Source organism: Nerophis lumbriciformis, linkage group LG08, assembly GCF_033978685.3.
Source record: "Nerophis lumbriciformis linkage group LG08, RoL_Nlum_v2.1, whole genome shotgun sequence".
NCBI classification, from domain to species: Eukaryota; Metazoa; Chordata; class Actinopteri; order Syngnathiformes; family Syngnathidae; genus Nerophis; species Nerophis lumbriciformis.
In genome coordinates this window covers 27,107,055-27,124,595 of record NC_084555.2, presented here as the reverse complement: position 1 = coordinate 27,124,595, position 17,541 = coordinate 27,107,055, and the positions used below count along the sequence as shown (strand labels likewise).

At 39.7% G+C, this 17,541-nt stretch overlaps 1 protein-coding gene across 7 annotated transcripts in view; it reads left to right on the top strand.

Annotated features, from left to right (window-relative positions):
• ralgapa2 (Ral GTPase activating protein catalytic subunit alpha 2) overlaps positions 1–17,541 on the top strand; it is a 273,154-nt gene that overhangs the window by 136,227 nt on the left and 119,386 nt on the right. For all 7 annotated transcript variants that reach the window (XM_072913656.1, XM_072913661.1, XM_072913662.1 and 4 more), the window contains 3 exons: positions 13,743–13,853; positions 14,001–14,069; positions 14,330–14,467. In XM_072913656.1, the coding sequence (XP_072769757.1) occupies positions 13,743–13,853; positions 14,001–14,069; positions 14,330–14,467 (318 nt within the window). The remainder of the gene's footprint in view (positions 1–13,742; positions 13,854–14,000; positions 14,070–14,329; positions 14,468–17,541) is intronic.

Below are 17,541 nucleotides of genomic sequence, written 5' to 3'. Positions count from 1 at the left end.
GTGTGTGCATATATATATGTGTGTATATATATATATATATATATATATATATATATATATATATATATATATAATAACACCAGCGTGCAACATGCAGTGACATAAATGCTGTTAAAACACTTTTCTTTTCTGCAGTCTGACATTGTGTCAGGGAAAAAATTTGCATTGACGACTTGAGGACGTACGATATGATACTTTTGGAGAGGGTCTGGGGCAGGGTTTCATTTGCAATCTGGGAATCCCTCCAAAATCGAACATCTTGCAGACAGATCAAAAAAAAAACAGGTTATAAATGTGACTGTGGTGCTATGGGATGATGTTCGTTAAAGAAATTATCGATGTCGATGCCATTATCGAATCCTCTTATCGAACCGATTCCTTATCGAATCTCTTATCGGATCCAGATAGGTTGCTGTGTGTGCACTGAGTTCCAAAAGCCGTAGATGTTATGTGACTGGGTCGGCACGCTGTTTATATGGAGAAAAGGCGGACGTGACTGAGGACAGCATGCGGCAGTTATAGGGTAAAGGTTTCAGGTGAGAGAGGAAGCTAAAGGCACGCTCCCAGTGAGCATATAGTGCTGCTATGTGCGTTGTAAATAAAAAAATTGCCGACAAACACATCACCAACATGGATGAGGTGCCGCTCACTTTCGACATCCCGGTGAAGCACACTGGAGAAGAAGGGGACCAGCACGGTAGAGAATCGATACGCACAACGGGGCAAGGGAAGTCGGCTTTTACTGTTGTGCTAGCTAATGGACAAAAAACTGCCACCTATGGTGATTTTCAAGGGGAAGACGCTGCCGAAAGAAAAGTTTCCACCTGGAGTCATCATTAAGGCATGACGAAGGAACTCCAACCGCTGGACATGGGTGTAAACAGGATGTTCAAAGTGAAGTTGTGAATGTCATGGGAGCGATGGAAGACAGACGAACAGAGCTTCACGAAAACTGGGAGGCAGCATCGGGCGAGTTATGCCACAATTTGTGAATGGATCGTGGATGCTTGAGCTAACGTGTCTGCTTGCACTGTTTGAGCTTTCGCAAAAGCCGGCATCTTTTCCGAGGTTGCCCCACGGTAACGAGACTGACTTTGAAAATGACGAGGGGGAATCTGCCGTGTTTGATGGAGAACTTGCCCAGCTGTTCATTTCGAACACAAAAGATGAGGACTTTGATGGATTTGTGGATGAGGATTGATCAAAAAATAATGTGAGTACATTGATAAATACTTCAATAAAGTACAACCGAACTCAGCTTTGCTCCTGCTGCCTTTTTAAAACAGCGTCCGTGCATGCTAGCTTATGTTTTAAGCTAGCGTGTGTTTAACCATGCCTGTGCCCAAAAATACGCTGCGCCTTATTTATGCGTTAAATACAGAAATAGCACCCGTAACTGACATTGGCTTCGATAACGGGAACCGGTTCTCAAAAAGGGATTTGAATCCATGGAATCGGTTCTTTTCTTATTGAAGCATCGGGAGAACCGGTTTTCAAACATCATCCCTAGTGGTGCTAAATGTACGTACAATTTACACCAAGCATACAGTATCTAATACATATTTCTAGACCCAACGGAAGTGTTTTAAACATTAATTAAAATCATCATAGGTCCCCTTTATCTTCCCGCCGCAATCCTCACACTGGCAAAAATGTTGGGCCTTGGACAAATTCAATTGAGGACCCCTAATGTAAGTGGTCTCACCTAATGTTTGATAGTCTGGTTAACCTATTTTACAAATATGCCTCAATATGATTTACAATATTGGTGACCATTGCAACTATGACAAGAATGTAATGTATTTCCTTGATAGAATACATCACGGATGGCCACAGTGACTGTAAATGAATAGAGTACATGCATACCCTGAGCCAAACAATGATTAGCTTTTGCAGAAATTATCTTAACTGTACTACCATTTAACAAGGTTTATTAAAAGAAATTAGGACGAAACTACTCCACTAAAGTGACTATGGTGAGTATTTTGGAAGTCTTCTCTTTCCTTTGACTGAAGAGATGCAGAGAACCTGTAGGCTGTTTTTTTCTTCCTTATGGAAAATGACTTGGTTGGTGGCGTAATTTCCAGGCTGCTCTCACTCTCAGTAGATGTGTGCCAATTTTAAGCAGCTACATCTCCCAGCGCCCTCCCCCCACCCTTTTCCATCTCCATTGGAGCAGTAATCACTCCCCTGTACAACTTGACACAGACTCAGCCAGCCCCAAAATAGAGGGTATAGCCTGGGTAAGAGTGTGTTGTAGAAGGATGGGGAGAGGGGGTTTAAGAGTGGCACTGACGGTCTCTTTTCTAAAAGCAGGTGCTGAACTCTCAAGGCCTCTTTTTGTGTTTGGCCATTTCTGCACTCAACACATTGTCTACCCATGTTACACATTGAGAGGCATTCAGCTGGAATAAATACGAAATTCTATTTCTCTACAAAAGATTTCAAATCACAGAAGAAATCCACATTTTGGCAGAAATTGTCAACAGTGCAATTCTTGTCTCTGATGATTCTAGAGAAAATGAGGCATGGAAGTAGAGGTGGAAATGAATATATGCTAATTATCTACTGAAATGTGAAAAACAAGGTTCAAGTCAGTCAGTACGTTTACATGCACTAAAAAATGTTTTACAGTGTTCCCTCAATTATTGCAAGGGTTACATTCATGCATATGCATTTAACGTATTTGTAAGCCCTGCGCACAAGTTTCACACACACTTATAAACCCTTCATACACTCTAAGACTGACATAATTTTAACATGAAACTCACTTAAAAATCTGCGATGCACTGAGGCCGCAATCTGCTACAAGCAAAGTGGCGAGGTAACTCTGTATTGCAATAAATTCGGTGAAATCCAGCTTTTTGAATGCATGTAAGCAAAAACTTTAAAAAGATTGTGTTCAACTTTTTCAGGATCAGTTTTTGCGATAGAAGCCAGTTCCTTCTCGCATGTATGTATAAGTCGATCATCGGAGCCGGCCGGCGTTCGGCACGTTCCAGTTTCTACAGAAGGACGTAACCCAGAAAGCACAGTACTTTTCTCCCCAGACTATTAACCCTGCACTTTATACAATGTTGGTCCTAATTTATGATTAATTAGCCTTGTCACATCAGACCATTGGAATTGCCGTACGGTCACGTTGGACCAATAAAATAGTTCATAATAAATCAAATGCACTTTGCACTCACCCCACATCTTGGAGAAGTCGCGATGAAATGCCCATTACTGTTAAATGTGTGAATGTACATAAGCGCCTATCTAACCTAATCTTTAATGTTTGAATGTTTACAACTGCGGCTAAAAACATGTGCACCGAATATACGTATGTACACAATAAAATTTGTCCAAAAATTAAGTGGGTGAAGCTAAAAAAAAACAGTGCGCGCTTTAGCCCGGAAATTACTGTAGCTGGCACACCTGATGACCATTAGTTGTTGCAGTCTGCTATGGAATATCACCATACTCACAAGAGCCATAGTACATCTAATGTGTGCCAATATTATAATAATGCATGCAGGACATGTACTGAGCTGTTAATTTGTCCATGTCAGATTTCGTTGTTACAGATTTGCCACTACCTCCCAAGATGTGATTTGATGTAATGTAATAGGTCATCGGAAAAGCCATTAATTAAGGTCCGTATACGTTGCGGTCATTCATCTTTCGTTTGGAATAGAAAAATAGTTTTACATAAAAAAATCATATTTTTGGTTTGAAAATCAAATTTTATTGATGTTTTAAAAAATAAAAAATGGGAATTAAAACGAGTGGAATACTAATTTCTCTATTCCCTGTTCAAGGTTTAGACATGTGCATAGATTGCGCAAGCGCGGTGTCTCTTTTCAGCTTCTCGTCTGTGAGTGTCCCGGAACAACAACAACTGAAGAAGAGCGACGTTTTCCTTCTCGATAGAGAACCAATAAAATGTGTCACTTTCCATGCCTCTGGACATTAAAAAACAGAAGGGAACTCTTAACAGCGAGAAAAAATCAAATCAAATCAAATCAAATCAACTTTATTTATAAAGCACATTTAAAATTTACCACAGGGGTAGCCAAAGTGCTGTACAATGGGCAGGTTAAAAGATAATACGAGAACCGAGCAAACACACCACAACACAAACAGAGCACGATAAAAAATAAGTAACTAAAATAAATAGAACATAAAAACAGGTTCACAGCAGGTGTATTATGGGGCGTCATAGCAGGATGGATATCACTCAGTGTTAAAAGCCATGGAATAAAAGTATGTTTTTAAGAGACATTTAAAAACAGGAAGAGAGGAGGCCTGTCTAACACTCAGACGTAAGTCGTTCCAGAGCTTGGGAGCAGCAGCGGCGAAAGCTCTTTCACCTCTAAGCTTCAGCCTTGTGTCAGGGACCGTCAGTAGCAGCTGATCGGCTGATCTTAGGGATCAGGTGGGGCAGTAAGGCTGAAGGAGGTCGGAGAGATATGTTGGAGCGAGGTTGTTTAGACATTTAAAAACAAATAGAAGGAGTTTAAAATTGATTCGGTAACGCACAGGGAGCCAGTGAAGGGACGCTAATATAGGGGTGATGTGCTCACATCTGCGGGTCTGTGTTAGCAGACGAGCAGCAGAGTTCTGTACGAGCTGCAGGCGGGCGAGGGAGGCCTGGCTAATGCCTACATACAGAGCATTGCAGTAGTCTCGACGAGTCGAGATAAAGGGGTGGATTAATTTCTCGAGATCATGTCCTGATAGAAGCGGTTTCACTTTCGCTATTTGGCATAATTGATAAAAGCTTTTTTGTACGACGCTGCTGAAAAAGTATTCTTCTGTTGTTCCAGGTCAATCACAAACGGGGATCTGAAAAGAGACACAGCGCATGTGCAATTCAATCCACGCATATATTCCATCCATACAATTTGAACAGGTACTAGAGAAATTAGTTTTTCACTCGTTGTTTTAATTCCCATTTTCGATCAATAAAATCGGATAATAGATAATGGATAATGATCAGTTTTTATTTTTTATTTTTTTTATGAGATAGGCCCCAGAACCCCCCGCAACCCCCATATGGACAAGCGGTAGAAAATGGATGGATTATCAAACCAAAAATTGGGAAAAGTGGATTTTTATGAAAAAAATATTTTTCTATTCCAAACAAAAAACGAATGGATGCGGCCTGTGCTGAAGGGAGCATTAGTGCCGTTTAGCGTTTGAGAGGCACTCGATCAAATTAGAAATAGTGCATGTAAACTGGGACTTCACATACACGTGTGAAAATGGAAGAGACCCTTTTTAATATGGGGAATACAACAAATGTTGTGCATGTAAACGTAGCTTGTGTCTAAACATTTTTTTCTTCAATGTGATAGAATTTGAATTGAGGTATTTAGAACACAAATTCATAACAATTTAGGCCAACACTTAAAATCAAAAACATCAAGGTCATCTAAGGTCAAAGCTCATAATCGCTTGCCAGTTAATTGGGGGCACTGATGACAATTGCTCTGTTCAGACTTCGCTTACCTCACCTAAAGGTCGACCTTGATTGGCATCATATCCAAATGACTGCCCTCTGCAGTCCTATGACCAATTAAAGTCAATGGAGAATATAATATAATAATATTAAAGTATAATAATGCTCAAAGACTGTTGTAGACATTGATTGCAGCGGTAGATTGTAGGCGCAGTGATATAAATGCTGGCTTTTTTAGGCGGCTCAATGTACAGACCTACACCTGGGGATTGGCAACACTAAATTGTCCATAATGTGTGAATATGAGAGTGAATGCTTGTATGCCTCTCTGTGTTGGTCCTGCGATGAGGTGGCAACTTGTCCAAGGTGTACCCTGCCTTCTGCCTGGGTGCTGGGATAGTCTCCAGACCCCTCGTGACCTTGAGGTCCACGCATATTTCCAAACCTTGAACAGGGAATAGAGAAATTAGTATTCCACTCGTTTTAATTCCCATTTTTGAATTGTTAAAACCTCAATAAAATCTCGTTACCTTGCGTAATGACAATAAAGCTGATTCTGATAAAGCTGATTCTGAATAACAGATAATGGTTCATGATCCGTTTTCCGTTTTTTGATTTTCAAACCAAAAATCGGGAAACATTTATTTTCATGTAGAACTATTTTTATATTCCAAATGAAATACAAATGGCCGCAACGTGCACAGACCTTAATATATGGGTTTTCCGATGACCTGTTATAGTACATCAACAACAAGCGGTAGGAAAATGGATGGATGGAAATATAGATCAAAGAGTGGGCTGGTGTACATAATACGTTGGCAGGCGAATCTTTATATTGTTTGTGAAAGAGAAATCATGTCTCTTAAATACAGCCTGTCTTGATGATATCAAGGCCTGGATGGCACTAAACTTCTTAAATTTCAATGAAAAGAAGACAGAAGTAATAGTGTTTGGACCTAGTGGTACCTGTGAGTTCCCCCCTGTTGACTTTGGCCCCTTGGCTTTGCACGTTAAGCCCATGATCACCAACCTGGGCTTTCGTATTGACAGTGATTTTAAATTGGACCGTCAGATTGGCACAGTGGTGAAAGCCAGCTTTTTTTATTTACGTCAGCTGGCCAAGGTTAAAAACCTTCTTTCTAGTCAACAGTTAGAGACAGTAATCCATGCCTTTATCACATCTCGGCTGGATTACTGTAACTCTTTGTATTTTGGAATTAGTCAGTCCTCCCTCTCACGTCTGTAGCTGGTCCAAAATGCAGCTGCCCGACTTTTAACAAACACAAGAAAAAGAGAGCACATTACTCCTGTTTTAGCCTCCCTTCACTGGCTGCCTGTGTCTTTTAGAGTCCATTTTAAAATTATCTTACTCGTTTTTAAATCCTTACGTGGTCTTGCCCCACCGTACCTCTCTGAGCTGCTCCATCTCTATGCCCCCACCCGGTCCCTCAGGTCAGCTGATCAGCTGATCCTGGAGGTACCCAAAAGAAAGCGCAAGCTCAGAGGGGACAGAGCCTTCTCTGTTGCGGGTCCCAAACTCTGGAACGATCTCCCTCTCCATGTGAGACAGGCCCCTTCTTTGGCTATTTTTAAGACCCTTCTTAAAACCCATTTTTATTCACTGGCTTTTAACCCAGCATGAGACTTTAAACTGTTTTTAGTTTTTAACTTTTTGAACTGTTTTTAACTTTTAAACTGTTTTTTATCTAACAAACTGTTCTTAGGGTAATTTATATTTGCTTTTTAAATGTGTATTTTTTATTTCTGTTTTAAATGTTATTTTTTAGTCTGTCCTTTGCCTCTATTTCTTTGTGGTGTACAGCCCTTTGTTTTTCAACTGTGCTTGTTTTTAAAGGGCTTTATAAATAAAGTTGGTATGGTATGGTGAAGTTTATTTTTGCCTGTGCCTGGATAAAATAGCAATGATGTTTGTCGTCAAGATATATATTTAACAGTGTACATTTTGATATTTTAGATTCTGATACCTTTGGAGAGGGTGGGGCGTAGTTAAATTTACAACTGAGAACACATCCACAAACAAACATCTTGCAGACAGACTCAAAAAACGTGTTATAAATGTGGCTCTGGAGGAAAATGTATGCAGAATTTACACCAGAGCACATCTAATAAATATATAGACCAAAAGGAAGTGTTTTAAAATGTAGTATAAAAGCATCATAGGTCCCCTTTAATATACATTTTATTTGATCACTATTTTTGTTTTCAACATCATAGGTGCCCTTTAAAAAAAAGATGTATAGAGTCTGATGTACTTTAGGACAATATAGGGTTTTGACCTTTGCTGTGTGATTTTTTTAATTTATTTATCAAGTAGCATTATCCATCCATCCATTTTCTACAGCTTGTCCCTTTCGGGGTTGCAGGGGTGCTGAAGCCTATCCCAGCGGCACTCTTACAGGAGGCGGGGTACACACTGGACATGTCGCCACCTTATCACAGGGCCAACACAGATAAACAGACAACCATTCACACACTAGGACCAATTTAGTTTTTACCAGTCAGCCTATCCCCATGTGTATGGCTTGGTCAATTTTAATTGCAAGACCCCTGCTGTAGAATGTCTATAAACTTAGATTTCAAGTTTTTTTTGTTTTTGTGTGCAGCTAACAATGGAGTAAACACATTGTGGGCCAGTTGAGGGATTGTGATACAGGTTTATCCCAAAACAGGGAATTTCACTTTTGATATGAATTCCTGAGTAACTACAAGTACTCGGCAAACCAAATTAAATAGGCTTCCTGTTGAAAAATTAAATATTCCATCTATCCATTTTCTACTGCTTGTCCCTTTTTTGGAGTCGCGGGGGGTGCTGGAGCCTATCTCAGCTGCAATATTTATTGATCAAAATTTCAACGGCAAACTTTAAAACGAATATAGATATCACAACCAATTTCACAAAGCTTTACCACCTGTGACGCGACACACGCTGTAGCAGGTATTGTGCTTCCATGATGATTTCTAAAACAGTAAACTTAATAGGGAACTGCACTTTTTTATTTTTTGTTCTTTCCTATCACTTACAATCTCTATGTATGACGAGCACACGTATGTTTTTCGTTTTCATGCATTCTGATTCGTAAAATACAGCAAGTATGAGGTGGCTAACAATGCAGTTAATAGAAGTAATATTTTGCGCTCAAAAAGACATGAATAAAAAACTCCAAAAACTGCCAACAATACTCCATTTACATGCCGTGACCTGAATATTAACCAAGTATTTGCGATATTGTTATTACAAACGCTAACGCAGAGGAACTACCTTTAGCAGCGCCGTGATCACCGAGAGGTAACTAGCTTATGCAGCTATTGACATACTGAGCTGAGTTGGTAAAAGTTTGTGCTTGGTTATAAATCATGCCTCTCACTGGTATAGTAGAAGGTTGTGGCCATAAACCAAGAAGTTGGTCAACTTTGACATTCAACTTAGATCCGGAAATGGCGAGAAAGACACAAAAAGAGACACTTGTTTGGACCCACCTTTTTTTTTTTTACATGAGTGAGGATTATGATTAATTATTAATCTAAACGGGAATTAATCGATTAATAGAGCTGATATTATACAGTAAGTGATTCTTTCATTATGTTCGTAGTTTGTATTCCTTGTTTAACACTAAGCAATAGTGCTACTTGCTAGATCTGCGTATCACTCAGCTTCTAAAATGTGTAGCTCATTTTATCTACAAACCCCGTTTCCATATGAGTTGGGAAATTGTGTTAGATGTAAATATAAACGGAATACAATGACTTGCAAATCCTTTTCAACCCATATTCAATTGAATGCACTACAAAGACAAGATATTTGATGTTCAAACTCATAAACTTTATTTTTTTTTTTTGCAAATAATAATTAACTTGGAATTTCATGGCTGCAACATGTGCCAAAGTTGTTGGGAAAGGGCATGTTCACCACTGTGTTACATCACCTTTTCTTTTAACAACACTCAATAAACAATTGGGAACTGAGGAAACTAATTGTTGAAGCTTTGAAAGTGGAATTCTTTCCTATTCTTGTTTTATGTAGAGCTTCAGTCGTTCAACAGTCCGTGGTCTCCGCTGTCGTATTTTACGCTTCATAATGCGCCACACTTTTTCGATGGGAGACAGGTCTGGACTGCAGGCGAGCCAGGAAAGTACCCGCACTCTTTTTTTACGAAGCCACGCTGTTGTAACACGTGCTGAATGTGGCTTGGCATTGTCTTGCTAAAATAAGCAGGGGCGTCCATGAAAAAGACGGCGCTTAGATGGCAGAATATGTTGTTCCAAAACCTGTATGTACCTTTCAGCATTAATGGTGCCTTCACAGATGTGTAAGTTACCCATGCCTTGGGCACTAATGCACCCCCATACCATCACAGATGCTGGCTTTTGAACTTTGCGTCGATAACAGTCTGGATGGTTCGCTTCCCCTTTGGTCCGGATGACACGATGTCGAATATTTCCAAAAACAATTTGAAATGTGGACTCGTCAGACCACAGAACACTTTTCCACTTTGCATGAGTCCATTTTAGATGATCTCGGGCCCAGAGAAGCCGGCGGCGTTTCTGCATGTTGTTGATAAATGGCTTTCGCTTTGCATAGTAGAGCTTTAACTTGCACTTGCAGATGTAGCGACAAACTGTATTTAGTGACAGTGGTTTTCTGAAGTGTTCCTGAGCCCATGTGGTGATATCCTTTAGAGATTGATGTCGGTTTTTGATACAGTGCCGTCTGAGGGATTGAAGGTCACGGTCATTCAATGTTGGTTTCCGGCCATGCCGCTTACGTACCTTTTCTCCAGATTCTCTGAACCTTTTGATGATATTATGGACCGTAGATGTTGAAATCCCTAAATTTCTTGCAATTGCACTTTGAGAAACGTTGTTCTTAAACTGTTTAACTATTTGCTCACGCAGTTGTGGACAAAGGGGTGTACCTCGCCCCATCCTTTCTTGTGAAAGACTGAGCATTTTTTGGGAAGCTGTTTTTATACCCAATCATGGCACCCACCTGTTCCCAATTAGCCTGCACAGCTGTGGGATGTTCCAAATACACGTTTGATGAGCATTCCTCAACTTTATCAGTATTTATTGCCACCTTTCCAAACTTCTTTGTCACGTGTTGCTGGCATCAAATTCTAAATTTAATGATTATTTGTAGTTTGAACATCAAATATGTTGTCTTTGTAGCATATTCAACTGAATATGGGTTGAAAATGATTTGCAAATCATTGTATTCCGTTTATATTTACATCTAACACAATTTCCCAACTCATATGGAAACGGGGTTTGTAGTAGACAATAAACTCGATTGCATCACAGATCGTTTCTCAAACAAATCAAATTTTCAAACAAACATTTTACAAAGTGATCGCTGCAGACACAAGCATGGTCTGATTATATTCCACAAGATGATGAACCTGATATTTATAAACGCCATTTCCTTCAACACACCTTGTTTTTTCCCTGACTTTTTTAATTTATGAACCACTTATTTCAGGATTCTATGAAAGCTCTTTCCTTTCTCTCTATTTGAACAACTGGAACATCCAAGAACAACAGCATTATAACATTTTCTGCTCAAACTCTACACTCACTCTTGTTTTAATGCTAGCTTAAGCTGCTTGACGACATGTGAATTAAGCCGCGAAGAAGAAAAACGGATATGGGGTCATATGCAACCCAGCTATTACTACAGTATTATCAAACAAAAATAAACTCACCTTAAAGGAGCTGTTTGCAACCTTAACACGGCTGCCTGGAGGGCGCTAATTTTCCAATGTTTTATAAGAATTATATCCGCCCTTTTACATCTTTGAGCATGTAAACTATGTCCCATATGACACACGCGCATTAGCTTTGTTGTCAGCTAATGATGATAACAATTTGGTTTAGCTACTAGCGTTGGCTATCATTGAAGTTCTATCCCATCGTAACAAAAACCCGACTGCAAATTGTTACTACTTTCTTGTGACTAATGTGTGCTTTTAATGCAGAATCAGTGGGATCCCTGTGTATGTTTCCCTGCAACTCTTTTTGTTAGCGCACCGTAACCGCGCACAATGATTGGGCAGGCTAAATTAAGTGTGATAGTTTGACATATGTGTGGAAGTGGGGATTCTTTCAAAATAAGATATCTGGAAGTAATGTTCCCTCTAATTTTTCATGTGTCTGAGCAAATGCTCAAACTCCCTGAGCATTCCTTGGACGACATGTGAGCAACATCAGACATGCACGCTGTTGCCACCCCAGCATCACACCTGTCCCAAAGCTGACATCATAACAAGTTCAATGTTTTATTAATCAAATAACAGCAGTTATTTCCATTATACGATTCTAATCTAAATGATTAATTAATCTAAATGGAAATTTAAAAAAAAAGTTTTCAGGAACTGTATGTTGTATGTCTTGGGGATTGCTGTAAAATAATTTAAGACACGTACCCCTTCAGAGATCACGATTTGTTCCCCTTGAAATATTCACATTTAGCACAATGAGATGTGGGCTGTAGCACAAACATGGGATATAGTGGATAACGTTGTGTCTGTAAAATATATCATTACATACTTTTTATCAGCATTTATCTAATCTGGTAACTGCATTTCATGATTACTATGCTTAAATTAACATTCTTAATACAAAACCTGTGAAGTTTGCACGTTGTGTAAATGGTAAATAAAAACAGAATTCAATGATTTGCAAATATTTTTCAAACTATATTCAATTGAATAGATTGCAAAGACAAGATACTTAATGTTCGAACTGGAAAATGTTGTTATTTTTTGCAAATATTAGCTCATTTGGAATTTGATGCCTGCAACATGTTTAAAAAAAAAAGTGGCAAAAAAGACTGAGAAAGTTGAGGAATGCTCATCAAACACTTATTTGGAACATCCCACAGGTGAACAGGCTAATTGAAAACTGGTGGGTGCCATGATTGGGTATAAAAGCAGCTTTCATGAAATGCTCAGTCATTCACAAACAAGGATGGGGCAAGGATCACCATTTTGTGAACAAATGCGTGAGCAAATTGTCCAACAGTTATTGTCAGTTGTATCAGAAAACAAAGACTAAAACGAACTACAACCAACGCTAGCAATGGTTATACTGGTGAAAATAAGTAGATCATGCTTAGCAGCCTAATGTACGCCCAAAACTAAAGAGGAGACATTTTACCAAGGTATGCCTATTGGCAATGTTCCCTATAATTTTTCATATGTGTGAGAAAACACACAAACACTCTGAGCATTCAGTGGAATACAGACGTGCACACTGTGGTCATACAGCAGCACATTTGTCTCAAACCTGACATAACAATTTAAATGTCTTATTATTATAATCAAGTGACAGTAGTCTTTTTCAAGAGATTATGTTCTAATATATGTGATTTGGCCTACTTAGATATTGTTTTAGTTCCCCTTAAAACATTCACATGTTGCATGAGAGTGTTTATTAACTTTCTGTCCGTAAAATAAATATTTTTATTAGCAATTCTGTAGTGCTGTAACATCATTTCATGATTAATATTCAAACAATAACATTCTTAACAAATGACAGTAGAATAAGCACACTGATTGAGGAGTCATAGTAAAACGACTTGAAATGTATACTTTACGTGTAGTGTTGGAGTTGTCCAACATTGTTTGTGGCCATAAACGCACCAGTGGCTAATTGCCATAGTTTATGTGTTGGTGCAGGTGAGAGAGAGAGAGAGCAAGCGGCTGCTGTTCATATAACAGATGACAAAGAGTTGCTTTTGGCTTGGTTTGTACGGTAGACAACGACCAGTTTTGCTAGATAGAAGTATTTTACGCATTGTTTTGGTGTGGTTATGGCCGACAAACAATTTCGCTAAATAAAGGGACCGATGGAATTCCTGTCCTCCTTAAAGTGTCTCCACAAACGTTACAATAATTTAACCGTGTTGACAAACATTGTTTATCTGTTGTGGCTGCCTTTCGTCACCTGTTACTCACAGTTGCATCGCAATATCATACAAAACAAATTATTTGTTTATTTTGTTTAGAGTGGGATTTGATTTTGTGCGCGGCATAGATTTGCTGTGCGCAGAGGACTCGTGAGCAGTGCGCAATTGCGCAGGTGCGCACCTTAGAGGGAACGTTGCCTGGAAGACAATATTAGATTACAAAATGATGTCAATTTTTTGGGGGACGCCGTTTATAATAAATAGTTTAGCTACAGGTACTGTATTGCAGCTGTAAATATTATTTACTATCTCGACTTCTTACTTCACACCAATCCTGTTTATTTGTTATCATTGTTTTCACATTTTGTCTAGTTTGGAAACAAAGCAGTGGCTCAGGTAGCCTGTGACGTGTTTCGGTTGCTTATCTCTCACTGGGAGCCTCTCCGAAATTTGGATCCCACTGTTCCAAAGAAAATTATTGAGGTAAGATACACATCTACTACTTTATATGCTGTTAAAGGCATAATAGAGTTTGTAAAAAAATATATATATATTTATGTTATTACATTTTTACCTCAACATGCTATTGGAGCTACGAGTCCTTTTTATTCCTGTTTTGTCCCCTGGCAGATATTTGTGGCCACAATAGCCTTTTTGTTGCCAAGCGCAGAGCACTCAACAGTGGAAGCGGACAAAAAGGTACATGTTGGAAAGGACATGAAATGGCAGAGATCTAAAGGACCTTGATTTATCATGTTGGAATGGTGTATTTATGGAGGAATGTTTTTCACTTGTGTGATTTGTTCTCTTCTGCTTTCTTCTTGATCCTTTTTGTTTCCTTTGACCATCCCATAACCCATTTGCTTCTGTGTAACATTTTTGTTGGATATCACTTCTGTTTTGTTTTAATGTCTACTGCTGTCCACTGTATGCCTAAAATATCATCTAAACTTTCTCAGTTGATGGTGTCCCTGCTGTTATGTCTATTGGACTGGTGCATGGCTCTTCCCTTGAGTCTGCTGTTTGAACCTATTACCATGTCTTTGCTGGAGGACAACACATCCCACAAAGCCCCGCTTCTGGACTACATATACAGGGTATGTAGCATCACTGGCACCCTGGGAGTTGGACAACATTTAACTGGCTTCCATTACTCTTTTCTGAGATCTATTCACGCTTCAATTTTTGAAAACTCACATACTGTAGGCACTACTCTGACCTTGCGGCTATTGCTCATTTAGTATTTACTTTGTAGAAATATTCTCTATTCCACTCATACTGATGACATTAACAGGGGGATCATCTGTACACAATTATTTTATACTTCCCTTTCATTCTATTCTTTTTTTTCCCTGTGGTCGACCCTGAGTATGCTGTGCTGGCTGCCGGCTAAAATGAATGACATATTATTCATTCCCTCCTGTCTGGGCAGATGCAGTCAACGGTAGATCTTTGTAAGCATGTCAACCCTGATAAGAAATGGTCCAATTATTCAAACAGAAGCCATTGTCCACTTGATGAGCTCAGGCCATAAACGCTTGTCCTGCAGATTTGAATGGAATATGTCTTAATATGCGAGGCACTGCAGCTGCTATAAAATGAAAGACAATTAGGCATGATTGGTTGTCAATCACCGCACAATAAACAAGGCCCCTGTGGGTTTCATTGGAAATAATACATCAAGCAAAGCATGACAACATTAATGCAATATCAAGTAGAAAATATGTATATTTCCATTGACCGAGGGTGACCGCTAATTATTCACACAGTTTTTTAGATGGAGGAAAAACCAAATTTTATTCCATTACTGACCAGAATGCATCACTGTCAAGGTAGTTGTCTGCCCATTTGTACTCCAGTGTTGACCTTCCTTTTGATTACAATTTCCAATTTAAAAGCTTTTTCAAGCCCAACAATCAAATATCAGCACAATACATATAAGCACAAAGGTTTGTTGTCCTATTCATCCTGGCTCTGAGAGTGTTTGATGCATAAAAGAATGCAGATTAGTTGCAAATGCAACATTACACTAGACCTTTTTGGCTTGCTGGAGTTCTGCTCAAGCTTCTCCATCTGCTGCCTGATCCTGCCTCAGCAGCCAGCTGCACTACCCCTTCGTGTGGGCATGTAAGTTGTGCATCTGCCCTTGTAAGGACCAATTTAAATTTGAACCCCCGTAGTAAGGGTGAACTTCAAATGTGTGGATGTCACATACAGTAAGATTTCATGGGCACAATTATGTTCAGGGCATATATGTTGATGGTTACAGTGAGTTAAAGGGGTTTCTCTCCTGGATAAAAGTCAATGCAATGCCTTCTCATATTGTAGTGTGGTATATTTGTGCCCTGCTTAACTGTGGTGTGCTCATTTGTCTGCGTACCCTCCAGAAACTGTTGCTATGCAAAGTGTAGTCACTTAGTTGTCAAGCACAGCCGTGCCGCGCCCCCCCTACCCCCTTCTGTCTCTCCAGCACTCCTCAGAGGAAAGCTCTTTGGGGGCTTTGGTGTAGCAGCTGTTTCGTTCAGGTCTTTTCACCATCAAGCCGCCAATCCCTCCCCCATGTACTCAGAGGTCTGTTTGGGAGATTCATCCACATACTGTCTGCATTGCCCCACACAATACTGTTTCAGATGGCGGGGCCAGCCTGCCTTCTCTGTGCGTTTCTCCGCCAAGTGTGCACTGAAAGGGATAAACCTTTACATGGCTTTACCCAAGTTGCTCTACTGTGACCAAGCGGGCCCCTCATTTACATACATTAGGCACATGATTTTTCCTCTTACATTCACTCGCATCATATAAAATACAGGTGTGTGTGTGGAAGATGCATGCTGCGATGGTGTGCAGTTAAGCACGAGGAAATTTTTTTTTAATTAAATCAAACAGCATAAACCTGTCCAATGGCTGTAATCGACTGCCCCAGTGAGTCTTATCTGGCCCTCCCAACCGATGCTCTGCCATCTGTTATGTAGATCGATACATTCTCACAACACAGGGGAGATGGATTAGAAGCAATAATAACACCATTTTGCTCCTTTTATCCTGCTCGTCTTCGATCACCACAATGTAAATAGGTCAGATATTTCTGCTAAGGAGGTTTAGTTTACATTATTGCAGTTTTTTTTATAATAAGGTTGTAAGTTTAGGTGACATTCCACACATGGATGAATTAAAAAATATTGATTGATTGATTGAGACTTTTATTAGTAGGTTGCACAGTGAAGTACATATTCCGTACAATTGACCACTAAATGGTAACACCCGAATAAGTTTTTCAACTTGTTTAAGTCGGGGTCCACTTAAATTGATTCATGATACAGATATATACTATCAGATATATACTATCATCATAATACAGTCATCACACAAGATAATCACATTGAATTATTTACATTATTTACAATCCGGGGTGTGGAGGGGGGTGGGGGGGTGTTAGGTTTGGTTGTTATCATCAGTCATCAACAATTGAGAACAGAGAAATGGATATTGGAACAGTGTAGGTCTGACTTGGTAGGATATGGACAGCAAGTAGTGGGCAGAGAGAGAAAGAGAGAGAGAGAGAGAGAGAGAGAGAGAGAGAGAGAGAGAGATCAGAAGGCAGTTTAGGGTTGTAGCTGCCTGGAGGTGAACTTTTATTGCGGTTTTGAAGGAAGATAGAGATGCACTTTCTTTTATACCTGTTGGGAGCGCATTCCACATTGATGTGGCATAGAAAGAGAATGAGTTAAGACCTTTGTTAGTTCGGAATCTGGGTTTAACGTGGTTAGTGGAGCTCCCCCTGATGTTGTGGTTATGGCAGTCATTTACGTTAAGGAAGTAGTTTGACATGTACTTTGGTATCAGGGAGGTGTAGCGGATTTTATAGACTAGGCTCAGTGCAAGTTGTTTTACTCTGTCCTCCACCCTGAGCCAGTGGGTAGGAGTGAGGTGGGATCTGGGGTGGAGGTCTAGAAGTAATCTGACTAGCTTGTTCTAGGATGTTTGGAGTTTAGATTTGAGGGTTTTGGAGGTGCTAGGGTACCAGGAGGTGCATGCGTAATCGAAAAAGGGTTGAACGAGAGTTCCCGCCAGAATCCTCATGGTGCTTTTGTTGACCAGAGAGGAGATTCTATAGAGAAATCTCGTTCGTTGGTTGAACTTTTTGATTACCTTGGTTGCCATTTTATCACAGGAA